The 26,211-nt window shown below is 53.4% G+C and overlaps 1 protein-coding gene across 8 annotated transcripts in view; it reads right to left on the reverse strand.

Moving 5' to 3' along the window:
* TTC7A (tetratricopeptide repeat domain 7A) overlaps positions 1–26,211 on the reverse strand; it is a 158,717-nt gene that overhangs the window by 34,758 nt on the left and 97,748 nt on the right. For 7 of the 8 annotated variants that reach the window (XM_055108008.1, XM_055108009.2, XM_034953071.3 and 4 more), the window contains 4 exons: positions 18,795–18,912; positions 17,309–17,366; positions 16,415–16,487; positions 11,389–11,549 (listed from right to left, as the gene is read on the reverse strand). In XM_055108008.1, coding sequence (XP_054963983.1) covers positions 11,389–11,549; positions 16,415–16,487; positions 17,309–17,366; positions 18,795–18,912 — 410 coding nt within the window. The remainder of the gene's footprint in view (positions 1–11,388; positions 11,550–16,414; positions 16,488–17,308; positions 17,367–18,794; positions 18,913–26,211) is intronic. The other variant, XM_034953069.3, reaches the window with a different exon arrangement.

The raw sequence follows: 26,211 nt of genomic DNA on the forward strand, positions 1-26,211 counted from the left end.
TCCCACGAACTTCCACCAGGCTGAACTGTGACCTCTAAGTAGCAGCTGCTTTCAGCTCTCCAGCACACAGGGAAGGGACTCCTGCTTTGAAGCCGCAGGCCGGCCCAATCCCAAGAAGCACGTTTCTAGGCCAGGTGCCTCTGAAGGCTCCCAGAAAGCCCTGAGCTTCTTGGTCTGTTGAACTAGGCCCTTCACTCCTAGGACCTAAGACAGGCTTATGACAGGAAGACGATGGAAGGAGATGCATAAAGCTACAGGAACTGGGCTCTGGGCAAAGCATGCTCGCTGTGACCCCTCTTGCAAGCATTTTCCTGTTTAAGCTGTGGAAGCCCATGTGAAGTTAACACTGAGGTCTTTTAAGGCCGAACGCCCTTGCCACGCCATCGGCATCGAAGGATGATATGAAAGTGAGTGTTCTGTCTGAGAAAGGGGAAGGAGCGTGGGTCAGTGTAAACACCCCATGCGCTTGGTCACACTGCTGGGGCTAGGGAAGGACGGCCGGGTCCTGAGATGTGCCCCATCCTTGGTACTCTCTGCAGCCCCATCCAGGCCATGTGGCACACAGGCCCTGGTCTGGGCGGGGAGCCCAGTGCAGACAGAAGCCCCCTCTTTATGTGCTTATGCCCTCGTCAGGATGCTGCCAGAGCCTTCAGTAGACCACACCGGCCACCCCACACCCAGGCTCGGTGTTCCCTCACCCATCATCCTAACCACCGGGACCTGCCAACTCCCATGTCATCTGCAAGCAAGATGCAGCACCCAGGGGCACAGAAAGGCACTCAGGTGACCTAACAGAGTCAGCCCCTGCTGAACCAGGGGACATCTCAGCCCACAGGGTCTGTATGTCTAGGGCAGCACTGATTCTGTGGAGGAAGTTAGAGACCAGTGAGGTTGGTGTCTCTGTTCCCCGTTAGAAAATGGCTATGCCACAGGCCACCGGCTTTGCCAATCTCCCCAAGCGCTCCAGCTCAGGCTGATGATGGAGGCTCCCAGGAGAATGTTGGCATCTGCCTCCTCTTCCTCCTTTTCTTCCTAGCCATGCCTCACCTGCACTCCTAGGGCAGGATCACACTGCTAATTATTTGTCAAAAGGATTAAGACTTGGACTTGTTCCCATGTGAGGCAAAGATAAACAATTTCTTCCCAATGCTATAAAGAGCTCTTAGGGTGAGACTCCTCAGAAATGAGTAAGTACGGCTTTTCCAAAAACTTAAAAAAAAATCGTTATCTTGTAGATAGGGGATATTTTTGTGGTGTCTCTGGCTAAGCCAAGCACAGTCCTGGGGTCAGAGGTCATCTCCATCCCCTTACCTGGGGGCACCAATCTTCACCCTCCCTGTGTCCCCTCCCTGGCTGCTCACCCCAGCACACCACTCTTGCTGGTGGGGGAAGTTGGCAGAGCAGAGCTGGCTGCAGGGAAACACACAGGCTGTGTGGGCAGCAAGCACGTCGGGTGCACATTTTTACTTTCATATTCCTGAAAGCAGCTCCCTGTAGTTACTCAGCACCTGCAATGAATACTTGAACACAGTAACTACCATGTACATAAGGGAGCCACTTCCCTGTTGAGACAGGGCCTTCAGCATCAGATGATGTGGGTATACTTCCAGGCTCTGCTGCTTCCTAGAAGTGCCTTCACCTCTGATGGTGCCTATTCATTTGCAAGGCAGGACAGTCATGGTACTGCCCAGGAGGGTTGCTGGGAGGACTAAGGGGAAGAGAGCCTGTGCCTGGCGCATGTCACCCCTCAAGAGAGGTTAGCTGTCATTCTCAGTCATCTTTGCTGTTGTCAGACCTGTCTTCCTGCGAGATCCTTCCTTCATCTGGGGGAGAACTAGGTCTTTCTTATCTTTGTATCCTTGGTGCCTGCTCTCATATCACTCAACAAATTGCTGAAGAACGGAAGAGGAAAGTTGAGTCACAAGGGCTCACCAAGGCCTGGAACACTGTGGGTATTCCCAGGATTCAAGCAGCTCCAAGGAAGTGAAGCTGCAGGGTGTTCCTGAAACTCTCCATTCTTCCAGGTCCTACTGGTCCCATGTGTGCTCACTGGGCCCTGGGCAGCAATTCCGGATCCCTCTGGCTCCTGGCCATTCTGGGAACCCTCTGTGTGTCGGGGGGGGGGGGGGGGGGGGGGGGCGGGTGGGTAGGAAGTGGCAGCAGGTGTAGTGAATGCATAGAAAGGGGCATTATCTCTTAAAAGGACAGTAATTAGTAATTGCAGCTGATGGCTGTGCTGAGCTGTTTTAATGAAGAGTTCTATTTTTATAGAAAACACATAATTGAGTGAAAAAGCAGGCTATTCTCTGAGTCAGGCGGCCACGCCTCTGGAAAGTCTAATTCCTTGGCCAGGAGGCCAGAGCCTGCATAGTAAACGGTCCCCAGCCTGGGCTGCACCAAGTCGGACTCAGTGGTGAAAAGCAGGGTCCAAGTCTGATGACCAAAGTGTCCCTCCTTATAGCCATGTGACCTTGGGCAAGTCACAGAGCCTCAGCTTTTTTCTTTCTTTTTTTTTTTTTTTTGAGATGGAGTCTCGCTCTGACGCCCAAGCTGGAGTGCAGTGGCGTGATCTCGGCTCACTGCAACCTCCACCTCCTGGGTTCAAGCGATTCTCCTGCCTCAGCCTCCTGAGTAGCTGGGACAACAGGCATGCGCCACCACGCCTGGCTTATTTTTTTTTAATTTATTTTTAGTACAGATGGGGTTTCACTATGTTGGTCAGGCTGGTCTCAAACTCCTGATCTCAAATGATCCGCCCGCCTCGGCATCCCAAAGTGCTGGGATTATAGGCATGAGTGACCACGCCCAGCCTAGAGTTTCAGTTTCTTATCTGTAAAATGAGAATGACAGTGTCTATTTACCCTGAGGATTGCTGCAGGACATCGTGCACATAAAAGGCCCAGCAGGGGCTGGCACTTCAGAAAGGGTTCAATACATGTTTGCCCAAACTTTCATTCTCAGTCCCCAATCCCCATTACGTGCAGGTGCTTACTTAGGTCCTCTGTGCCTCTGTTTCCTCATCTGTAAAAGGGGAATCATGAGTTTCTATCCCTCTTAGGGCGCTGAGAGGATTACAGAGCTAATGCAGCAAGGTGCCCACAGCAGTGCCTGGCTGGAGCCAGCACTGGGTGCATCATTGTTATTGTTATTGAAGCTCTTGGAGTTCAAGTATACCAGGGCGGTCCTGCCAATCAGCCGGCATGGGTTCTCGCCTCTGCTCCACCACTCATCAGCTATGTGATCTTGAGCTATCATCTAACTTTCACATTAGTTTCTTCATCTTTAAAACAGGGGTGCTGTAAAGACCAAAAAACAGAGCAACCAAACCAAAACAACCAAACTGGGTGAGGGGTGTGACAGTACTCTGGCTGTGATATCCCCAAATCCCCACATGGTTCTCTTCCTTCCAAAACACAAAACAGCTCCCTCCCATTGTCTAGCAGCTGGAGGGTCCACTGGAGTGTGTTTTGTGCTTAGTGGGGGTTTCCCTACCATGGGGGTAAGCAGGCAGAGGAGAGGCCAGTCTCTGCTCCAAAGGTACTTCCAAACTCAAACAAGACATCCAACGCATTGGGAAACACAACAAGAACAGAATCTGGTACTCAATTGAGTGGTTCAGCTTTGAAGTACAGGGGCTCCGGGGACAAAGTGGACCTGAGGGGGTCCTCTGAAGATGGGCAGGAAGGGCAGACAAAGGCCTATAGTGGGAGAGAGGGGTCAGCCTGACAAGGTATGGATACCCTACCTGCACAGTAGGATGGGGCAGGGAGGGCCCTCTGAGCAGGAGCCAGCCTGCCCCTCACCCCCATTCAGGTGTGATCACCCAGACCCTGGCCAGGATGCGGGGGATATGCTGAGTGATCTAGGTTTCCCAGACACACGGTCTCTCACCCATGTTAAATCCAACACATGCTCAGGACTTTTTTAAAGAGACAGTTCTGTCACCCAAGCTGGAGTGTAATGGTGTGATCACAGCTCACTGCAGCCTGAACTTCCTAGGCTCAACCAATCCTCTCACCCCAGCCTCCCAAGTAGTTGGGACTACAGGTGTGTGCCACCACGCCTGGCTAATTTTTAAAATTTTTTGTACAGACGAGGTCTTGCTATGTTACTAGGGCTGTTCTCAAACTCCTAGCCTCGAGTGATCTTCCTGCCTTGGCCTCCCAAAGCCACTGTGCCCAGCCTAGAGGGTATGATTTTTAAAAGGACTCTAACAGGCCTTACCCTCCCTGAAAGGGGGAGGGCCACAGTCAGCCCCAGTTTTATTACCTTCCCAGAGACTAATCCCTAACACAGAAGGGACATTTTTTAGCAGCTCTTCTTAACCCTAAAACTAATTATTTTTCCTTCGGTCTGGAGGATTAGACTGACCCATGTCCTCTAATCTTATAAGGCTCATGATGATCCTCCACCTCTTAATGAATTCATTTAACGTGATCTCACTTTGAAGCTTTAAAAATCAACAGCCTGAAAGCTTTGGTTTCCTGAAGTTAGCGCCTTCTTACTTCAAAGACTGTCCCCGACCTGGTGAAGGGCCCCAGGGCTGCTCTGAGAGCAGCCTGCCCCTACCCTGCAGCTGGCCGCAGGGTTACATGGCATTCTTATCTGTTTCTGGGCTGACACAACTGGCCTCCGGGTCTCGGCTTCCCTCCCTGCAGCTACCTCCAGCTACCTTGAGAGGACTTCCCAAACACAAATTCCTGATCTTGAAAGACTTAAATGTAAACCACACAGTGCCTTTTCATTGCCATTCAGGGGTGGAAGAACTTCCCAAAAGAAGACGCTTAGGTCTTCTTACCTTAGGAACAAAGGCAGGTTCCCAGCCAGGGCTGAGACACAAAGAAGCAATTGCCTTGGTCTCTCTGCCCTGTGTCAGACCCCCAGGGACCTGAAGATCTCCCACTGCAGAGGAGAGGTCAGCTCTGCTTTGTGGACACGGGCCTTCTACCAGGCGCAAAAAGGCTTTGTCTTGGGGCTGGGCCTCCCCTGCTACAGAGAACCATGTGCCCTGGGCCACAATTCCTGCCTCCAGCCCCTGCTGCAAGCAGAGAAAGCAACAAGTACCAGAAGGAAAGGGTTACCATCACCTTTGAAAACAAAACCTGAAAATACCTATGTTCCTTTCTCTTTCCTTTCTTTCCTCTCTTCCCCAGACAAACAAAACAACCTGTGTCATCTACCCTAGAAGTCTGAATGTAGGCAGACCACTAACTGGAGAATGACGACCATCAACTTTCACCTGTACATGTCACACAGAGCAAGGCCACAGAGGTTCTCACGGGACAACCCACGAAGGGAAATGCTGAATGTCAACTCAGCTTAGCTAATGAGGAACTGACCTTTGGGGAAGGATCCGGCGCTGCCAGTGATTATGACTGGCTTAACACTTCCCTCTGCCACGTGGCTTGCAAGGTTCCCCCATGTCTGGTGTCCTCCTCAGGGGCTGTGGCAGCCAAACGTGTTTAATGAACCCAGCAAAGTGATAAACTATGTTTGTGTTAATACCTTTGATTCCACCCCCTCACTGGAGTGTTGGTATGCTAAGCATCCTTTTGATGTACTACAAGTCCTTAATAAGAACAATCAAATAAACACACTGGGTTTAAGTCAGAAATGTTAACAGAAGCCCCGGGACTCATCCCCCCTGCTCATTGGAATATACCACGAGAAATATACAACAAGCGCCACCTGAAAAAAAGGTGAGGCACGCCAGGTAGATCCCAGGGGTGCCCTTGAGCTCCAACGTTAGCCTTAGCTGAAGTCACTCAAGGTATGGCCCCAGCTAATGCCTGGTTATCAGCTCAAACATTTTCCAAAACAGTCTAGGTTTCCTGGGGCAGAAGGCTGTGTGGTTCCATTTGTTTACAGGCACGTGCTCTGGCTTGTGGGGAGGCCCATATTATTCCTGTACTGGGGAGGGTCTCCGGGGCTCTGAAAGCTTCCCCCAGGACTTTCCAAGTCCCCCGGGACCAGTACTGGGCCAGCAGAAACTCCCAAGAGGGCCTACCCCGACCGACGGAGGTTCCAGGGGGTGGGAAGAGGTGGCCTTGCCCACTGTGGAGAGGGGAAGGGGAAATTGTTTGTTCTTCCCTTGACCTATGTATGGCCTGGGCTTTCAAAACCAGCCTGGCAGACTGCCAGGCCTGGGACGGGAGCCGTGACAGGCTGGTTATTGGAAAGCTCCCATCATGAGCTGAGGAACTTTGTTTGGTTACTATGGTGACCTTCACTACAAGCGGCCTGACTAAAGCCCAAGGAATTTGTTACCTAAAACCATCGCCCCACAGAGCCCATGGCTTCAGGAAGGACGCTTATCAGTGGCCCGTTCCCCTTCACCTCATATTCCTGCCCCTCCCTGGTCGGGCCTCCCAGCTGCCTCTCATACCCAAAACAAGAAGAAAGGACTCACACAGGCATCTCCAAGCGTGCACGGGACCTTTCACATTCCGCGGCTTGGCCCGGAACCCAGGCCTGGATAGGGAGCTGCTGCCCCCTGAGGCCCCCTGCAGGCCTGGCCTCTTGGCCAGGGACAGCCCGGCTGGCACATGTGTCCAGGGCTTAGTCAGAAGCCCACAGGATTTCAGGAAGCTGCTCGGGGTGTCTGGTTCCCACCGTGCGAGGTTTATGCTGTCCCTGTGGGGCTGTCTGTCTCTGCCTCATCACGTTTTTTGCCTTTTTAAACCCAAGCTCCACTAACTAAAGGTCATCCCACAGCACAGAAATCAAGATCCTCTTTGCCGTGCTTTCTAACCCCTGAATTCAGAAGGCTTTTCAAAAGTTCGACTCCACGAAAGCCGGGTTTTCTCCGGGAGCCTAGAGGCTGCCTGTATGGGAGTGGCGACTTCTTGTGCAGCCAAGGAGCTCACTAACCTTTCCCCAGAGCTTCCTTCCCTGCCTCTGTCAGGGCCCAGCCTCGGCTGCCGGCACCTCCTGGACTACCTGGCCTTCCCCAGGCACTGCCGCCCTGGGGACCCAGGATACAGCCTCACGCTGTTGGTGGGCAGCCTCCTCTCCCCTCCATACTGCCACCTTTCAAACACGGCTGTCCATCGACTGTGTACCCTCTCCTGAGTCTCATGATAAACCTCGCAAGCCAGGGGAGACAGAGCAGGTGTCTGTCTTTTGGCAGATGAGCAAACAGGCAAGGGGAAGAGGATTAAGTTGCTGCAGGTGGCACAGGTCAGTGACAGACATGACTCAAGGGCTGGGACCTCACTGTGGCTCTCACACAAGGACCAGCTCACATGGACAGGGGTCCATTCCCCCACCAGTTTCCTCCCCTGTGGCAGGCCTCCCTGAAAGCAGTGAAACAGGCAAAGCCCACGCCCAGCACCAGCCAGCTTCTGCCATTCCCGAGGCAGGCTCTGGGATCCCATGCAGATGGCCTCTAACACTGATGGCTGAAAAGAGATGCCTCTAATAGGCCTCAGGCACTGGGATAGCCCTCTGTAAGGTGACTTTAAGTGTCCTGTGGATACAGATCTTGCTGGGGACGATGAGGTCAGGACAAAGGGAGTTTGGTTTTTGTTGTTTTGCTGCAGTGATATTTACCGGACCGGTTGTTTAATTAACTGCCTTGGCAACAGCTGGAGCCACACAGGGCTTCTCCTCAAATGCAGAGCAGCTGAGGAAGCAAGGAGCAGTGTCAATCGAAGAGCAATGACATTTTTCAGTGATCCCTGACCTGTAATGGACTCAGTGACATTTCCTGCTAATCCATGGGTTTCTATGCTCTGAGGTTTCATCTGTGGGGAACAGTATTGACTTATTTACAAAGAGATAATGGTCATACCCTATGGTCACTCACCATAGTCTGGCGGTACATGGACTTCTCAGCCCCACCCCAGCCATATATATAGTATTATATCTCTATAAATGGTATATAGAGATACAATTTTTTTTTTCTTTGCTTAAAACAACAGAGATTTATTCTCTTACAATTCTGGAGGCCAAAAGTCCCTGTATTTTTTCTCCCAATTAGTTTTGCAGCCTTTTAGGGCCAGCTGGATCAAAACAGAGCTCCTCGGGATCCTGGAGGTGAGGAGCTCATGGTGGCTCAAGATGAAGAACCTACTGCTGCTTCCCCCTAGACCCACAGCCCTGGACAAGCAGACTAAGGAAAGTGAGGCACTACTGGGGGCGGGGCCTGCAGATCCCCAAATGCTTCGCAGCACACTCTATAGTGAGTGACAGGTTGCAGAATAACCTCCAGAATCCCTCAGGGCATGGAACTCGAATGCTTTCCTCTGACCTCAGAGCTGACTCCCCTAGGCCCCACCCTCCACAGCTCCTGAAGCCCTTGCAGTCGCTCTGCGATGTCTGCATGGGTGAGTTGTTCCCACGGCAGAGGCTCCTGCCTGCAGACACTGCTCTCCAGGAAGCTCCTTGCAAGCCTTGGGGAAGCACCCGAGACAGGGGCACAGTTACTCTGCACATTGACAAACAGCACAGTCTGCACCAGGGCTCCTCAACCTTTTTGAGGTCGGGCTCCCTTTGAGAATCTGCTGAAAGCCATTTCCATGGACTCAGGCTCACATGCACAAAATGTCATAGTTCAGGTCCAGGGGTTCTTGGAGACCCAGATGTCCACCCTTGGGCCTCCTGGGGGCAGTCACCAACCTCAAGGCAGCCCCTGACCAACGGCACTGTCAGTGAGTGGAGCACTTCCTGGGGAAGGAGTCAGCACCTGAGTAAGCGTGGGAGGAAGGGAAGCGTGGAAAGTGCACGTGTTGAGGCAGGGCAGCAGCGGGGGCACACACTGCCTGCAGGGAGAGGGACAGCTTCCTAGCCCAGTCCAAGAGCCTGGGAAGATGAACGCAGGAGGCACCCCTGGGGTGAGAGTCAAGGAAGCTGATGGGGAGCCACGAGTGGGTCCCCCACGCTGGGCAGACCCCATTTTCTGCCACACCTCACAGCCTGGGCTGCAGCCAGATTTCCAAAAAAGGGAGTTAGCCTCCCCACAGCAGGCCAGGGGAGCTGCTTTAGCCTGGCAGAAAGCAATCAGCTCAGAAGTCAGCAAGAGATGCTGAGGGGTGAGACGTCAGGTGCTGGGATGGAGGGGCCCCCTCAGCTGGAACTGGGCAGGTACAAATCACCTTCCTTGGCTCCATCAGAGCAGCGGTGCTCCCGCCTGCATCACAGTCTCAGTTTCCAAGGAAGATTTCATTAGGAAATTCTGATGCCGAGCTGAGGCAGGCCTCTTGCTTCTCCTGTGCTCCACAGACCCAGGGTGGACAAAGAGCCCTTTCCTTTCCCCAGCCTAAGATTCTAAATCTTTCTGCTTGGCCATTTCGGTTTCCGATGAAGCCTAACTGAAGTGTAAACACATACAGGCACGCAGGCCAGTGGTAGTGGGTCAGACCCTGCCAGAGAGATGAGAGGATGGAGCTGGGATCAAAGCAAGGTTACTGGCACTAGGAGTGGGGAACCTACATCTTTCGTGCATTTTCATTAAAAATAAAATGTTCTTACCTTGTATTACTGTATTGTACTTGGAATTAACAAGACAAGGCCACTAATCCCTTGTCCACACACTGTTTTCTCTGTGTTAGGATTTCCTAAGCTACTCGCCTTTGCGGGTGAAGTGACTGGAATTTTAGCAGTCTCTCTCTCTTTCTTTTTTGAGACTGAGTCTCGCTCTGTCGCCCAGGCTAGAGTGCAGTGGCGCAATCTCGGCTCACTGCAACCCCTGCCTCCCAGATTCAAGTGATTCTCCTGCCTCAGCCTCACGAGTAGCTGGGATTACAGGCACCTGCCATCACACCGAGCTAATTTTTGTATCTTTATTAGAGATAGGGTTTCACCATGTTGGCAAGGCTGGTCTTGAACCTCCTGACCTCAGGTGATCCACCCGCCTCGGCCTCCCAAAGTGCTGGGATTATAGGCGTGAGCCACTGCGCCTGGCCTTTAGTAGTCTCTTGAATGCTGCTGGGGCAAGGCTCAGAATCAGGGCCAGCCACGAACACAAAAGACAGGCTGTGTCAAGTTGGCCACACACTCTGCTTACACCTGGCTGTGAGCAGTGGGGACCTGCCTAGGCCAGGATGGAGGGGGAACAGGTGGGGCAGGGGTTAGTGTGGACTAGGGCAAGCAGGGCAAGGCTCAAGGGTCTTGGGGCTGCAGACCAGGCTGACCAGCAGGATGAACACCCATTGTTGGCCTTGGCCACTGGGGCTCCCCTCTTCAGGGAAGCACATTATGGGGTTTATATTTAGGAAACACTGCCACTCCCAAAGAACCTTTCTTTAGCTTTGGGGAGAAGGAAGCCATCAACAGCAGTGCTCGGCACGCTGGCAAAGGCCACAAGCAGAACTATCTGCTATCGTCTGAAGGAGGCCAAGGATGCAGGAAAACCTGAACCCACCCCTGTGGTCAGCCCTGCCTCTGATGGGCTGGGGATGGACAGAGGTGAAAGCCCAGTGACGGGAACCTCCCTAGGCTGGGACCACTGAAGCTTCCCTTCAACACCCAGCAATTTTTTCCTAATCCTTTGTGAACCTGTTTACACAGCGTGAGTCACCTATCAGGGCAGCCAGGACTCTAGCTTCTTCCTTGCTGTCTGCAGGGGGACAGCCTTGGGCTGGTTCTAAATTGCCTTCCTTCAGACCCTAAGGTGGAACAGGGGGAAGTGGGTTACTTAGGGGTCCCTCATCTGGGATCACAGGATTCTGAGAAACAAAGCCTGTTACACTCAGTGTCACCTGCCCTTAGGGGCAGAAGGCAGAAATCAAAAGACTCCCCCTAACTCCCCTGACAGAGCAACACATCCTCTCACCTCAGGTGGCCCAGCACGGCCTTGTTCCCAGTGTCCTGGCTGGGTGGCAGCAGGTCCTCTGTGTCCTACCACCACTTAGGCCAAGTGCAACTTAAACCCTGCTCCAAGAAGTGGGACATCTGGCTGATGCAGTAAATGAGGGAAGTGGGGAGGTATGAAGGAGCAGGACCACCTTGGAGGGCCATAACCCCTGTCTCCAGCTGCCAGCCCAGCTCATGTTAGAATCCCATCCTTGGCTGACTGTGTCAGGGCTATGATTAACTTACACAAGTTACTGTCATCCTGAGGCTCACGCAGAGCCCAGGGCAGGCAGAAGCAGCCCAAACACATGCATTCAAGCAGTCTCCTTTGTGGCCCATGCAGACCCCACCTCATGGAGGCTGAGGAGCAGCATGTGCACCCCATTACCCACCAGGCACCTCCTGGTGCAGAGCACCACAGCTGTCTGCTGACCCCACCTGTCCTCACCCCTGTCTCTCCACCAGGGATTGTGCATGCAGCGGGTGCTTACTTCATGTGTGTTGGCTGACACCATGGCAGGGCAGGTGTGCATGGGCGCCTACTGCAGAGGCCAGCCAGCTCCCCCACTGCCAGAGTGTTCCCAGGGCACTCACTTGAAGTTCTCAGGGTGCTCGGTGATGGCCATGTTGACAACATCCAGGGCATGCTGGTGGTGCTTCTGGGCAGAGAAGAGCAGTGCCAGCAGGTGGAGGGCGTGGGCATCATCCTTGCGTACCTTCAGGGCCTCCTGCAGCTGCTCCATGGCACTGGAGATCTGTTGAAGGAACCCGCCAGGTTAGCCTTCCCCAGGCACATGCTGCCCTGGGACTCAGGAGCCACGTGCCAGTCAACAAGGGCACTCACACTCAACTCAAGGGAGCCCCAGGCACTGGGGGCAGGGAGGCTGCTGTGAGAAAACACCTGCCCCGGATGGCCTGGCGAGGAGGGGTCTGCTGCCACACTCAGGAATGAAGAGAAGCAGGTTTGTGGTGTGGCACAAAGGACCATGGCAGCCACCAGGAAGCACTTCCTAAATGGGAGGAGTGGAAGCCACAGGGTGAGGCAGCCATGTGTGGAAACGTCACCCTGGAGTTCTGCTGATGTATCAGGAGACCCTGCCTTCCAGGAGGAGATGATGAAAATGGGGTGCTCCAGGTAGGGGGTGCAGCTTGACCACAGGAAGGGAAGTGTGCAGAGGCAAGTGCCTAGAAGATGGGGAGAATGGCCTCTAATGTGGGCACAGTGGGAATCTGGGACTAGAATCCAGATTCTAGTCTTGTGTTTTGTTTTCAATTCAACAAATATTTATTAAGCCTGGTTCTGGACAGATGGGATGAGGCCAGATTATGCAGGGTCAGGAAAGCCACATTCGAAGGGTCTGGATTTGGATGTGGCCTCAGGAAAGCCTTTCCTTCCATGTGGTGGGGAGACCAGAGGTCACCATGGGTCCCAATTTTCACTGGCTTGAGTTTGCTGCCTCCCTTCTCGGAGCACTGCATGAAAGAGGGCAGGCCCCAGCTGCTCCAGTAGCCCAGTCAGTGAGCCCAGGAGGGGCTGGTGCAGCATGGAAGGGCACCTTCTACTGCTCCCGCCAACCCTGCAGGCAGGACTCCAATGTTCTACTGGATCTGGCTGCAGAGGGCACGGGTGATTTGCAGCTGTGGCCAGGGCCCCACCTGCAAGAGGTAACAGGGTTATGGGGTCAGTCAGTGCCCCAGCACATCCTATGGGGACTATCTCAGGGCTGAGACCACACACTTGCTTGGCTGCCTGCCACCTTGCCAGGATGGGTCTCTGCCCATAGCTGGACTTATGGGAGGATATGGAAGGTTCAAGGAGCCCTTTCCTGAAGAGACCATTCTCAGCACAACACAACACCCCCAGGATGGGTCCCAAGAGTCCCCTGGATGCAAAAGACACCCGAGGCCCCTCTCCTTGCCTCCGATTCTACCTCCCCAGACCCATCTACATTCAGCTGTGGAGGTTACTACCCTCAGAGAAAAAGCTCCCCACCCCATGGGCCCTGGCCTGCACACTCCTGACAGGGTCTGGGGAATGTTTCCACAAGCATTAAGGAGAAAAAAGAATTCTGGCAGTTACCAACATAAACTCTCTTCTTCAAAAGAGGCTGGCCAGTCCTGGTGACTATAGCAGCCCCTTACGCAGTCCCATGTGACCTGTGAGGTGGCCCGCTGCCCCCCTTACGTCATCTCCTCGTTCTCTACAAAACACCCCAGAGTCCCTGGCCCTTGCACCCTGCTGGGCACCCCTGCACCATGCCCTGCCTAAGGCAGCCCCCACCTGCTGCCTGTCATCTGAGCTGATTGATCCTGCTCGTTTTGGCAAGTGGAGGGGTCCTATATTTGTGAATACACAAGAGCTGGGTTCTAGAGTTGGTGCTGCCGCTCACTCGCCTTTGTCCCTCATTCTCTCTGAATTCAGTTCCCTTATCTGCAAATTAGGCATATGCTTTTCCACAGAAGGGTTCAAAGAGCTAATGTACATGCAAAAATGCTATCTTCTATCCCTTCCATTCTTTTCACACAGCAGAGCAAGTTAGCAGCAGAGCAGGCGCTCCCAGGTGGGGGTCCTGACTCCGGGCCAAGTGCTCTTGTGTGAGCTATGCAGGCTGCTAAGCCTGTGTTTGGTGAGTGACAGGCCTGGCCTCAAAGCTGTCGCAGGTCAAGGCCAGCCCTCCTTGTGCTGTGGGTCCAGGCGCACGGCAGGGCCCAGCTGGCCATCTCCTCCTCATCCCTGATTCCTAGCACCTCCAACCTGGCCTGATTCCCCAGGATGCAGGGAATCCTCTCCCCCACACACTGCTGCTTCACTGAGCAGTGCCCTTAGCTTGAGGTTCTGCACCCTGTAGAAAGGCTGTGACCAGGTCTGGAAAGAGAGGGTTGGGAGAGAAACTTACGGCAGGCTGGAGGGTGGAGGGCCAGGGAGGCCTGGCCCTGGGATAAAGAATCTGCCAGCTACATACCCAGGGCTGACGAGGCCCTCCCCTCTGAACATGTTCACGAGGTGATGTGGAAAGAATCTGATGTGTGGCTGACAGATAAACACCCTCTCCTGCTCAGAGGCTCTGGGGTGAGGTTGGGGTGTGGCTCCTGGCTCTGCCACTTCCCAGCTGGCACCTTAGGGCAAGAGGACTCACCTCTCTGAGCTGCAGTTTCTCTGCTACAAAATGAGGATAATGGTTAAACCTATTTCAGTGTCCATGAAGATGAGACACTATGAAAAATGCCTTGCAAAGTACTGGTGGAACAAACACTTTTAAAGTGTGCGTTTCCCTCTTCAAGCCCCAAAGCCACAAAACTAAGCAATAGGACAGAACCTTCCTTCCAGCCTGAAGGCACGTGCTCTCAGGCCTGGGAGCTGCGTTAGCTCCTGTGACTCTCTCCATGTCAGCGTTCCATCCCTGCAGGAACCCCATGAGTCTCTTTTTAAGAGTCCTGCTCCTTGCCAAACCTCAGACCCAGCCTTCCACCCTTCTCGCGGGGCCTTGGGTCCCCAGTCTGCCTGGCTTCTGTGTTGGTCTCCAGCCTGGCCTCTGTGCAGGCTGTGGGCACCAGTGCCAGGCCCGGAGTTCTCCCCGGGCATCTTACTTTGTGGATAGGTCAAGGAGCATACGAGGAGGACACTAAGATCAGCGGGGCCACTGGCTCGGCTTGTCGGTGGCCCTAAGGCTGCTCCTGTGCTGGTGACTCTGCTAGAGCAGACCTGATTATCCTGGGCTACGTATCCAAATCCACAGCCATCACTGTGCCGGCCAGCCAGATGTACTCTTGGCAGGATGGGCTGGCTGGGGGCCTCAGAGACCCAGGCAGGCTAGGACTCTAGCTTACAGTCCATTCAGGGAGTTCTCGAGTTCTCAACTCCCTGAGGCTGCCAAAATGAGGTCTCCAAGGAAACTGGGCCCTAGGCTCCACTGGCTCCGCTGGCCTGGCCCGCCATCTCTCTAGGAGGATGGATGCTATTCATCAGAGAGGGATGAATAACTGAACAGGTTAAAAAATGCATCACCAAAGGTTTATCGTTCACTAGATTAGCAAGAAAAGCACTGGTTCTTTTACAGGGAACTAAAAATAAAGTTGGTGTTCCTGGGAGGGGAGGGATGCTCCTGGAGGGGCACAGAGGTGCCCCGTGCCTGTCCAGGACCTGGGGTCAGGAGTGAGGAGTGGGGACAGGGTGGGGGCGCAGCCTAGAGGTGGAGGAGGATGGAGGGAGTCACAGGGGGAGGGGCAGTGCAAGAGGAAGGGAGCGAAGCCACCAACGACAGTGGAAACAACAGCCGGAATGACATCAGGGCCGTTGGGGAGAAAATGGTTGAGACAGAAGGACCTGGAGAGGGAGACAGAATGCCTCAGAAACAGAGTGACAATTCAGGTCAGGTCAGGACAGACACAGGCACCGGGACAAGGGTCTAGGCATGGGGTGAGAGGGAAGGGGTCCCAGCACTGAGAGTAACTGTGACGAGAGGAGGAGCCAGGCTGACGCAGGGCAGAGCCTGGCTTGCCCCAGAGGCAGGAGAAATGCAGCCCGCCGAAGTGACCGTAAGACCAAGCCCCGGCTGGTGAGCATGCTCTCAGGGCCCCAACTCCAAAAGGGTCAGGGGAGCGGGGTACCTAGACTCCGTGGGCTGTGGATCAGAGAGGCCTGGGTTCTATGCTGGCTCGGCCTCAGTGGTGTCCTCCGGTAAAAAATGGGACTGCTGTGGCCCGCTCCTCAGAAGGTAGGGCTTCCCCAGGCTGCTATGGGGGACACAGCACCATCCCCAGCAGGCAGGGCTGCCCTCCACCTGACAGCAAATACATGGGCTTCTTCGGGCTTCCCTCCACCAGCCTGGAGCTCAGCCCATTTCCTGGGTGGTGCAGGCAAGGAGAGCTCCACTGTGAGAGCCAAAGGCTTGTCTGCAATCCCCAGGCAGTCAGGTGGGGGCATCGGCAGGCATCAGGGTCAAGCCACCTGAGAGGTCCTGTTTCGGAGGATGTGTGTGTGCCCAGAGCGCCAGCCTGCAGGCTGAGGCGCCACAGGAAAGTAAAGGAGGCTCTGAAGGACCTGAGGTGGGGAGTCCTGGACACACCAGCATTCTCTCAGCACCCCTGCGGAAAAGGCGGGTCTGCCTGCAGAGTCATGGTGGAGGTGGTCCTGGGGCTAAGGTAGTCAGCAGACAGGAGGTCCCTATGGGGCCCCAGAAGCCAAGGCCTGATGGTGGTGTCCACACAGTGAAGGAGTAGCTTGGGGGTCACAGAGAAAACCCAACATGCAACAGCTCCATGAGCCTGCCCATCACTCCATCCCCAAGACCCTTGGGGAAAAGCCAGTGGAAGGCGAGGACACAAATAAATGAGTGACAGGTGGTCACTCATCAACATCTCAGTCCACTGAAATGTTGTAGGGGGAGTGAGGGCGGAGAACACGCCCTTCCTGTGTACCCGCCACGGCTTTACCCACATTACCTGACCTCATCCTTACTGGCCCCTCTGATGAGGGCTCAAACGGCTTACATGACAGATAAGGAAACAAACTCAGGGAGGCAAAGTCACTTGCAGAGGGTCACAGAGCTGGTAAGCTGGGTTTCCAGGAGAAGATCCGCAGCCCCCGAGGACCCGGGGGTTAGGAACAGGGACAACCCACCTGTCGGACGAGGGCCAGCTGCAGCGAGACATAGAGGATGACCTGGGGGTCACTGGGCGCCAGCTGCTGAGCCCTGTGTGGGGAGAGGGAGTGACAAGTCAGGCACCAGGGGTTGAGTAACCAACGTGTGACTCGGGCCTCCAGCATGCCAGCCCTGTGCTGGGCGCTATGAGGCAATACCCTGGGGGATTCTGCCAGGCTCTGCCTCAGAGGGGCATCCAGCTGGCAGATGAAGACCAAGGAAGGCGGCCCACAGGCAGCCCAAGGCAGGGACAGTGGGCCTGAGGGGGCTGGCACTCACTGAGGTAGGGGCCATCTGGGAGGGCAGCCCTGGGGTGACAGACCCCAAAGAAGAAAGACGATGGGATGAATACACAACCCATGGGCAGAGAGGGAGTGACAAGTCAGGCACCAGGGCAGAGAAGCTAGCCTCACTGCTCTGAGCATCTGCCAGGAAATCCCTGTAGGGGCTGGGGATGGTGGGAGGGTTGGCTGGGTTTAGTGGGAGGGGTGGCTGGGGAGGAGCTAGAAGGAGGTGAATGCCATTTTTGAGCCCCTGTTACACATAGGATACTGTGCAAGGTGCTTTTTCTGCTTTATCTTCTGTAATTACTACAACAGCAATGGGTTACTATACCCATTTTAGACCCCTGAGCCCTGGGAGAGCAGGAACCGAGCCTTGTGGCTGCTGGAGCCCCCCAGAGCTGAAGGCAGGGCTCGGCTGCCTGCCCAACCCCAAACGCCTATCCCTGCTTGCTGTGTGCAGTTCCCTCATCTGTAAAATGGAGATAGAAATGTTTGTTCTGCCCACATCAGAGGGTCTGATGACGTAAAGCTTGTGAATCTGCCACCAAAGGCAAGAGGGGCCTCTGCTACAGGTGGGAGCCTCCTCACCTCTCCAGCGTCTGCAGTGCCTTCCGGTGCAATTCATCTTGCTTGGACTTCAGGGTGGCTGCAGGGGACAGGACAGAAACTGAGCCATCAGGGGTCACTGAAGGGTGCCGGCCCAGCCCTGCACCATCCTCAAAGCACACAGCTCTGCAGATAAAGGCCCCACCAGGGTCCCATCTGGCAAACTTCAAACTCCAGCAGCCTGGGCCAATGCCCTGGCTTCTAGCACATTCCTTGGCATGCCAGTTGCTTCTACTGCATTGCCTTCTCCACCGCCTGAACTACCTTAACCCTTTCAAAGGCCAATGCCTACAAGCATTCCACGACATGGGCACCCCACCCAGGAGGCCCAAGCCTTGAGAGAGGGGCCACCACCTCTGCCTGGCCACATACCTTCCTAGGCTTCCTGACCCACTAGGAAGTTTGAACCCAAACCAGGCACTTTTCTGGTAAACTGCATCCCATTTAAAATGCAGCAGGGCAGGTGTTCTTAGCCTTGGCTGCACACTTAACTAACTACCCAGGAAGGTTTAACATGATTGCATCCAGGCCCCTCCCAAACCTGATCAGAATCCCACTGGCGAGGACCAAGCATTGACAGTTGTCAGAGCTCCCCAGATTCGAAAGCTTAGAAAGCAACCGCTATTTGTAGAGTTAAAAGGACAAGGAGGGTGTCTTGCTCAAAGCAGACTTTGACAAAGGGGCTGATGACTCCCTCACTTGACCAGCATGTGCAGACCCAGGTGTTCCTTATGCAGGGCTCATTTATACCCGATGTCACCGTGACTGCCGCTCCCAGCAACTGGCGTTTGTGGGAGGTGGGCATGGGCTGATTACTATTCCAGGTTTGGTCTGGGTGGCGGCCCGTCACTCCCCATCCCTCAAGCTACAAGATGAAAGTAGGTGGCTGCCTGATAGACGGGGTAAGACACATGGCTGAGCTGGCAGGGTTCGCAAGAGAAGGCCAGGTGTGGGGCAGGAAGGAGCAGAATCCATTAGCCGAGCACAAGTAGTTACTAAGCACCTGCTGCGTACCCAGCCCTATGCCACGTATTGAGGGGGATTTAAAAGGCTCCAGAAGATCATAGCAGTGCTGAGGTTAAAGGCAGGCCTGTGAGAACCAGAATGGAGACATTGTGGGGTGGAGGGCTGATGGCGCATTACAGACAGGAAGCAGGAGTTCCACAGAGAAGATCAGCATGGGCTTTGCTGGAGCTGTGGCTGGGCCTTGAGGCCCATGAAGAGGGGAGAGGAAGGCATGCTTGAGGGTGGCGACAGCCTGGGGGAAACAGTGGAAACGGGTCTGAGGGGTGCGTGTGTGTATGCACGTGTGTATGTGTGCACACATGGGCATCTCTCCCAGAGGAGTGCATGGTGTCTATGGAGGCATAGCCTGAGGGGAGGGGTGCTGGTAGGACAAGATGCCTCTGAGGCAGTTAGGAAGCCTGAGCCATCCCCAAGTAGAGGCCTCCTGGGGCCTGGCACTCACCGTCGGTGGCCTGCAGGCTATAGGTGAGACCCAGAGCCAGGTAGCCCTTGGGGAGGAACTCCCCAGCTTCCTCTCCGAGGCTGATCACCATCATAGCAAAGTGCTCTGCTTCCTCTAGCTGCAAAGAGGAGAGACAGAGGTCATGGAGGAGGGGTTGGAGTTTCCTCTACCAGTGAATGACTCCCTGGACCTGTTCCTGAAACAGAAGCCTTGTGCTCAAGGTCACAGGGCCTTACTCTCACAGGGAGAAGCTTCCCTTGCCCCAGAGATCCCAGCTCCCCAAAGCTTGTTCTGCTGAGAGCATGAACCCAAGACCGGGCCAGTTTGGGCCAGCTCCTTTCCTCCCATGGCCTCTGTAGGGGCCTGTGTCTGTGCCTGTCCTGCTCGGCACAGAGAGGGAAGCCAGGGCCGGGGCAGGCAGGGGTCTGTGGCTGGGCCTCACGAACATGTGCCTTGCTGGATGTCCTCAGCCCCATGGAGCAGGCAGGCAGCCACTCTGGCCCCGTCCATGAGCTCGCTCCCTCTCTGAGACAAGGAGCTCAAACTTTCAGGGGAAAAAGGCCTGGGGCTGTTTTTGTCCTGGAAGCAGGAGGGACTGTTCCAGTTGGAAATGGACCAACCGGTATGGGTCACATGTGCACACATCATCACACGACATGGGACACAAAGAGAGGGGCACGCACAAGGCGGGCCTGGGGACACTCTGGGCCCCCATAGGAGTCAGGCCGGTTTAGGGGGCAAGGGATAGCCAGGGGCCTTTGTCATGCCCACTCATGGCACACATGCCTCCAAGAAAGGCCCCCTTCCTCCCATCCAACCCAGGAAATGGCATGCCTGGTGTGGTAGTGTGCCCAAGTTCATGTCACTGAAAACGCCAGTTTCCAGAGAGGGCAGGGATGCTTCCTCTGTCACTAAGACTGGCGCTGACCCACAGCAAGAGACTGAATGCCATGTGCAAACCCTTCAGTGCCACCCAGACATCAAAGCCCCAAGCCATGGGCATCTCTCCTGGTCAGAGGCTCACAGAGTCAGGACACCAGGGAATGAGATTCAAACCCAAGTTGGCTTCTAGCCCCAAAGCCAGTGCTGCCCCTGCCTGGCCCCCATCCCTGCTCAGGCCCATCCCGCTAGCAGGAGATGGGCAGCTCTGGGTATCTTGGGCCTGACCACTGGACACAGGAAGAGGGGCAGTGGATTCTCTCTCTCTGGAGTTAGGAAGTGAGATCATGAGACAGAGGCTATTAGCCAGGGTGAGCTATGTGCAAACTGAAAGAGCAGAGAGGTAAGGCACAGAGAAGCCGAGAAAGCTGCATGATGGCCTGGAGGGAGACGGCGGGAGAGGCTGTCTGCCCACCATGCCCGACTCAGCTGACCAGAGCAGCCCTACAGCCACCTCGTGGGCGAGCTCAAGCTGCCAGCCTGGGCAGTGGGCTGCTTCCTGATTGCCGGGCTGGCCACTGGAAGGATGAGGATGTCTGGGGAGCTGGGTTTCTGTCTTTGGCACCAATAGGCCCCAGAACCCAGGGCTCATGGGAGGCCATAGTTGGGGAAACCCCACAGCTGTCTACAGCTCAGCCTCAGCCGGCCAGGTGGACCCAAGGCTATAGACGCTAAGATCTGTCTCCTAGGCCACATGGCAGCAGGACTCAGGAGGGCTGCTGGGGCCTGAAGCCAAAGCCACATGGTGAGAAGAGCACTGGAAGACAAGCCCCAGACAGGCTCCACTCCTGGCTCAGCACCTGACAGCTGTGGGGCTTGAAGAACACACTCAGTTTCTGTGTCCCAAGGTCCTCATCTGCAAAATGGCAGGTTGGACCCCCGCTCCTCCCCCCTCCCCACAGCCCTTCACTGAGGTTTTTGTAGCACCAGGCCCTGTGCTAGGCCTGGCTGAGGAGCTGACACAGGAGGCACACACCTGGCAGGACCAGGTGGCCCCTAGTTAAGGCCCCACTGTGTGGTGCTGACATAGGGCTATTGGAACTCCAAGAGCTTATCAGGTGGCTGTGGTTACCCCAGGAGGCAGCAGAGGTGGAAAAGGAGGCAACAAGGGAGGGGAAAGTAAGCAAATAGCACACTCTTTTCTTCCTAATATACCCCTGGCTAATGAGGCTCATCTCACACACTATCTCAGGCATTATGAAGCTCCATTCAAACAGAAAAAGCTTTCTTATAAACACCAAGCACAAGTTATAAAAAGAATCCAGACACCCGCTGCACTCCATGAATACATGGCCATGTCCTTCTGCTCAGCAAATGCCAGCTTCAGCTCCTGCAACCCATGCAGAGAGGGTGCCAGGAATACGGCTCAGCAAATACTGGCAAAGTATCTGTTCTCCAGTTCATATACATCATATTCTAGATTAAAAGAGCTAATCATCCTTTAGCTTTATAAAGTGAAGACACACATCCTTAATGTGTCCAACTTGTGATCCACTCTGACCCCGAGATTAGTAGCACTCCTTGTCCAGTACTTGCCAGCATTGTCCACGTAGTTTAAAACCGTCTCTAAGCCTGGTGTCAGCATTTGCCTCAAATCAAAATCCCAAGGCTTAATGTACCATCTCCCTATATGGCCAACATAATTTAATTTCTTTTTGTGTGTGTGTGTGTTTTTTTTTTAAATAGAAAATGATGTCTCACTATGTTGCCCAGGCTGGTCTCGAACTCCTGGGCTTAAGCAATCCTCCTGCCTCGGCCTCCCAAAGTGCCGGGATTACAGGTGTGACCCAACACATCCGGCCATAATTTTGATTTCTATTACCATACTACAAGGCAGGCTTTTTGCATGCAGAGTCATAGCAGTGATTAGGAAGGAAAAAAAGTATGATCAATTCTATTAAGTATGACAATATACAATACAATAGCACACAGTATTAATATACATGGGTACTGTAGCTGGCAAAAGGGGAGAATAATGTCACAAGAGTGTAAATCCTAAAGCCCTTGAGAATTTGACTTTGTCATCTCTGAGTTACTATAATCCCACCCAACTCCGGAATCAGCCCCACATCCATGAGTAGGCACTTCATGCAAAGAGGCAGGGCAGTCTAGCAGCTAAGAACACAAGCTCTGGGGCCAAACACCCTGGTCCAAATCCTAGGCTGGTCACTTGCTAACCTTGGGCAAGTCACTTTGTTTTGTTGTGCTTCCTTCTCTCTTCTGTAAAACGGGGATAACAACAGTGTCTCTCCCTGGATGAGGTGCTGGGAGGACAGGATGAGATAAGATGGGGCAATGCTCACAGCAGTGCTTAAAAAAAAATAACTATTATTAATAGTTGTAATTTATATATCTATATATTTACATATGTAGATATATAACTGTATATTTCATATATGATATCTACTTTCTTATATGTATATAAGCTTTGATATAATAATATAAGCTTTTTTTTTTTTTTTTTTTGAGATGGAGTCTCACTCTGTATCCCAAGCTGGCGTGCAGTGGCACAATCTCAGCTCACTGCAACCTTCACCTCTGGGATTCAAATGGTTCTCCTGCCTCAGCCTCCCAAGTAGCTGGAACTAGAGGCACACACCACCACACCGGTTAATTTTTTTATATTTTTAGTAGAGACAGGGTTTCACCATGTTGCCCTGGGTGGTCTCGAACTCCTGAGCTCAGGTGATCCACCTGCATTGGCCTCCAAAAGCGTTGGGATTACAGGTGTGAGCCACTGTGCCTGGCCAGCTTTTTTTTTTTTTTCTGAGACGGACTCTCACTCTGTCACCCAGTAGGTTGGAGTACAGTGGTGCGATCTTGGCTCACTGCAACCTCTGCCTCCCAGGTTCAAGTGATTCTTGTGTCTCAGCCTCCTGAGTAGCTGGGATTACCAGTGTGTGCCACCATGCCCGGCTAATTTTTGTATTGTTTGTAGAGATGGGGTTTCACCATGTTGGCCAGGCTGGTCTCAAACTCCTGACCTCAAGTGATCCACCTGCCTTGGCCTCCCAAAGTGCTGGGATTACAGGAGTGAGCCACTGCACCTAGCCAGGTTCATAAATATATGTATATCAATTACAACTACTCATATATATTAATATATATATCCATATTTTGTATATGTATTATACAATTAATCTTCCATGGTTTTAAAAATATCTCAGCCTAAGTCTCTGATGGCAAGTGTCATCTGAGTATAGTCCTGGTTCCTCATAGCTACATGACAAATTGGGAAGTGGCATCAAAGACCCTCTGGAATCCAGAGAGTAGACATTACTGCCTGCCTTTTGTCTCTCAGCCAGATCCTTAGCCACAGAGGAGTGACTCTACATGAGCATAAGTTGGCACCTCCGCAGGCCCGCACAGTCCACTATGCTGAGCTGGTCGAGCTTTCCATCCCCTATCCAGGGTCCACTCACCCCACTGTGGGTAATACACTGGAGTATTTCCTATCTTATTCTCTGATAATCTACAGTCTATTTCAAGGTTTTGATTATTTTATTTTTGAGATGGGGTCTCGCTCTGTAACCCAGGCTGGAGTGCAGTGGCATGACCATAGCTCACTGCAGCCTTGACCTCCTGGGCTCAAGCGATCCTCCCACCTCAGCCTCCCAAGTAGCTGGGACCACAGGCACGCACCATTGCACCAGGCTGACTTTTTACCTTTTTATTTTTATTTTTTGTAGAGATGAGGCAGGGTGGGTCTCACTATGTGGTCCAGGCTTGTCTGGAACTCCTGGGCTCAAGCGACCCCTCCTACTTAGCCTCCCAAAATGTTGAGATGATAGGCATGAGCTACCACCCCAGTCTCAAATTTTTTTTTTTTTTTTTTGAGACAGAGTGTCGCTCTTGTTGCCCAGGCTGGAGTGCAGTGGCATGATCTTGACTCACTGTAACCTCCGACTCCTGGGTTGAAGCGATTTTCCTGCCTCAGCCTTCCGAGTCACTGGGATTACAGGTGCCCGCCACCATGCCTGGCTAATTTTTGTTATTTTTAGTAGAGACGGGGTTTCACCATGTTAGCCAGGCTGGTCTCGAACTCCTGACCTCGGGTGATCCACCCACCTCGGCCTCCCAAAGTGCTGGGATTACAGGTGTGAGCCACCTTGCCCGGCCTCAAATTTTTTTTTTAAGAGTTCTATTTCACAGCCCACTAATGGGCCCCACCTGCGATCCGGAAAAATTGCTCTAATCAGATGGCTGCGGACTGGCCCAGCGCCTGCCCTTCTGCTCTACTCCAGACGTCTTCCTCCCTGCCTAGCACCTCATGTGCCCTTTCCAGACACTTCCTCCTTGTGGCCTCCAAGTTAACAGCTGGTGGCTCTGTAGTCCAGGCTGCTGCTTCTGCAGCAAGCTCAGGTTACAGCACCGGGCCCTCCTTGCTCATCAAAATACTTCTAGGGTGAGTTTCCAGAGTTCTCTTCAACCTTCCTTCTCCCAATGATACACTGCTCTTGAATGCCTTGTTTATCTAGGGCAGCCATGGAACCTTGCCACTAAAACCCAGGTGAAGATCTTTCCCTGCCTCGTCCTCTGCAATTCTAGAGTGATTAGGGGCTCCCCTGGCATTTTCACAGCACCACAGCTACCTGATGGCATTGGTGTTTCACAGCAGAAGGCGCTGAGGGCACAGGGAGCTGAGCTGAAGCTACCTATCCAAGGTCACCTGTCTAGGAAGTAGCAGAACTGTATTTCCAACCCCAGTCTCCTGATGCTGATTCACAGCTACCTTCCGTAGGGTTTCACTTTTCTCCTCTCTGACCCTTTGGAAAAGGATGCATTGAAGGACATAATGTTTTGATCCTTTGTTTTTGTGTTACATAAGTAAGGAAAAATTTCCTGTGACTTTACAAGTTCCTCTATCTCTCCAGTGTCTCGAATTTGGTCCCTACACAGACTGGCTTCTTGCTCACACACTCTGCTAATGCCCAGGACTGCCTTCCATTTCAAGGGTTACCTCACCTTGCAGTGAGCCAAAAAGGTTTACCCTCGGAATCTTCACCCTCGTTCCTCTCTTTCTGGGAATTACAGAAAGTTCATTTCTGAGCCTGCAGAGTTTTTAACAGCACCTCCAGCTTCTCCTTAGTTCCTTCCCACGAGCCCGGAACCTGCTGTTAGCTGCTCTACTGAAAAATCCCCTTTTTTTCTCCCTGGGAGGAGTAGTAGGCACTCTTTCCAATTTCTACAAGCTGGTGGCAGGAGGGCTGGCATTCTTTCTCCCCTGCCTCATCAACACTTAATCCATCTTCCTGGCTCTGCCCACCCCTGAATTTGAAAAATGAAGTCAAAAACATCAAGGCGCATCCTTTTTGTGTGCCTGCTATTTTCAAGGGGCTGTAACAGTGATAGCAACCATTCAGGTACCCGCAGCGTGCTAAGCAGGGGCACTCTTCATGTCATCTCTGATATTCACAGCTACCCTATAACGGTGGACATGATTGTTTCCAGGCTACAGATGAGGAAACCAAGGCACAGACAGGGTAAATTACTCCCTCAAAGTCACACAGCTAGTAAGTGGGAGTACATGGGTAGGCAGAAATTTGAACTCTACCATCTCTGCCTCCAAAGCCTACGCACTTTTCCACTACCCCCTGCTGCCCTCCTCAGGAAGGAGGTGAGAGATGGCATCAGAGACCTTTCCAAAGATAAGCATGCCCTGTTTCCATTTTGCAACTCCTCTGCTGTCTGTGTGACACCACACATGCATAGCCTTTCCTCTTTGCCTCCTGTAAAGGTTTCAACTTTTTAAGTTAAATGAATTTTAAATAATTGGAGGGATACAAAAAAATATTTACATCTCTCTTTCCTTCTGCTGCAAAAATAGGGACCCTGGCAGGAGGCTGGGCATGCCAAGGCAGAAGGCTGCCATGCAGGCCTCTCTGATTTCAGTGCTGGCGTCACTGAGTCAGAGCCTGGGAAGCCCTCCCTCACCAAGGGGAGCTTCAAGCTAAGCCCCAGGGTCAGTGCTCTCCCATTCCAAACCCAAACCTGCTCAGCTACTCCCACCCTGGTGCAAACCCCCGAATCAGCCAGCCAGCACGTGACCATGCACGTCCCTCTGCCTGCCACAATCCCCAAGACACAACCTTGCTCTCAGACCCAGACCCGGTATGGGGTGTCCAACAGTGGCTCTGGGCATGAGGACAGGATGTGGGAAGAGCAGGTGCTCCGCCTCTGGGCACATGGCCACCCAGTCCAGCTTCACCCAGCACAACTCGTTTTTCAAATGTCCTAGTTTCAGCCTCCCTTTCTGCAACCCAGGCCAAATTGTCCACCCCCAGATTTCTGTCCCCTGCTCATGGGGCTTGGCTGGGCCTGCTGGGGGCTGACGTGAGCCAGAATAACTGCGAAGGCAGGAGACGAAGGGGGTGTGAGCCGCCTTTTGGGATCTGTGCCCTGCCTCATGCACGAACACCCCCTGCCTGCCAGGCAGACCCATTCTTTTCACTGTGAGCCTCAGGAACAGAGAGTACAG

The sequence above is a fragment of the Pan paniscus genome, chromosome 12, assembly GCF_029289425.2.
Source record: "Pan paniscus chromosome 12, NHGRI_mPanPan1-v2.0_pri, whole genome shotgun sequence".
Classification (NCBI taxonomy): domain Eukaryota; kingdom Metazoa; phylum Chordata; class Mammalia; order Primates; family Hominidae; genus Pan; species Pan paniscus.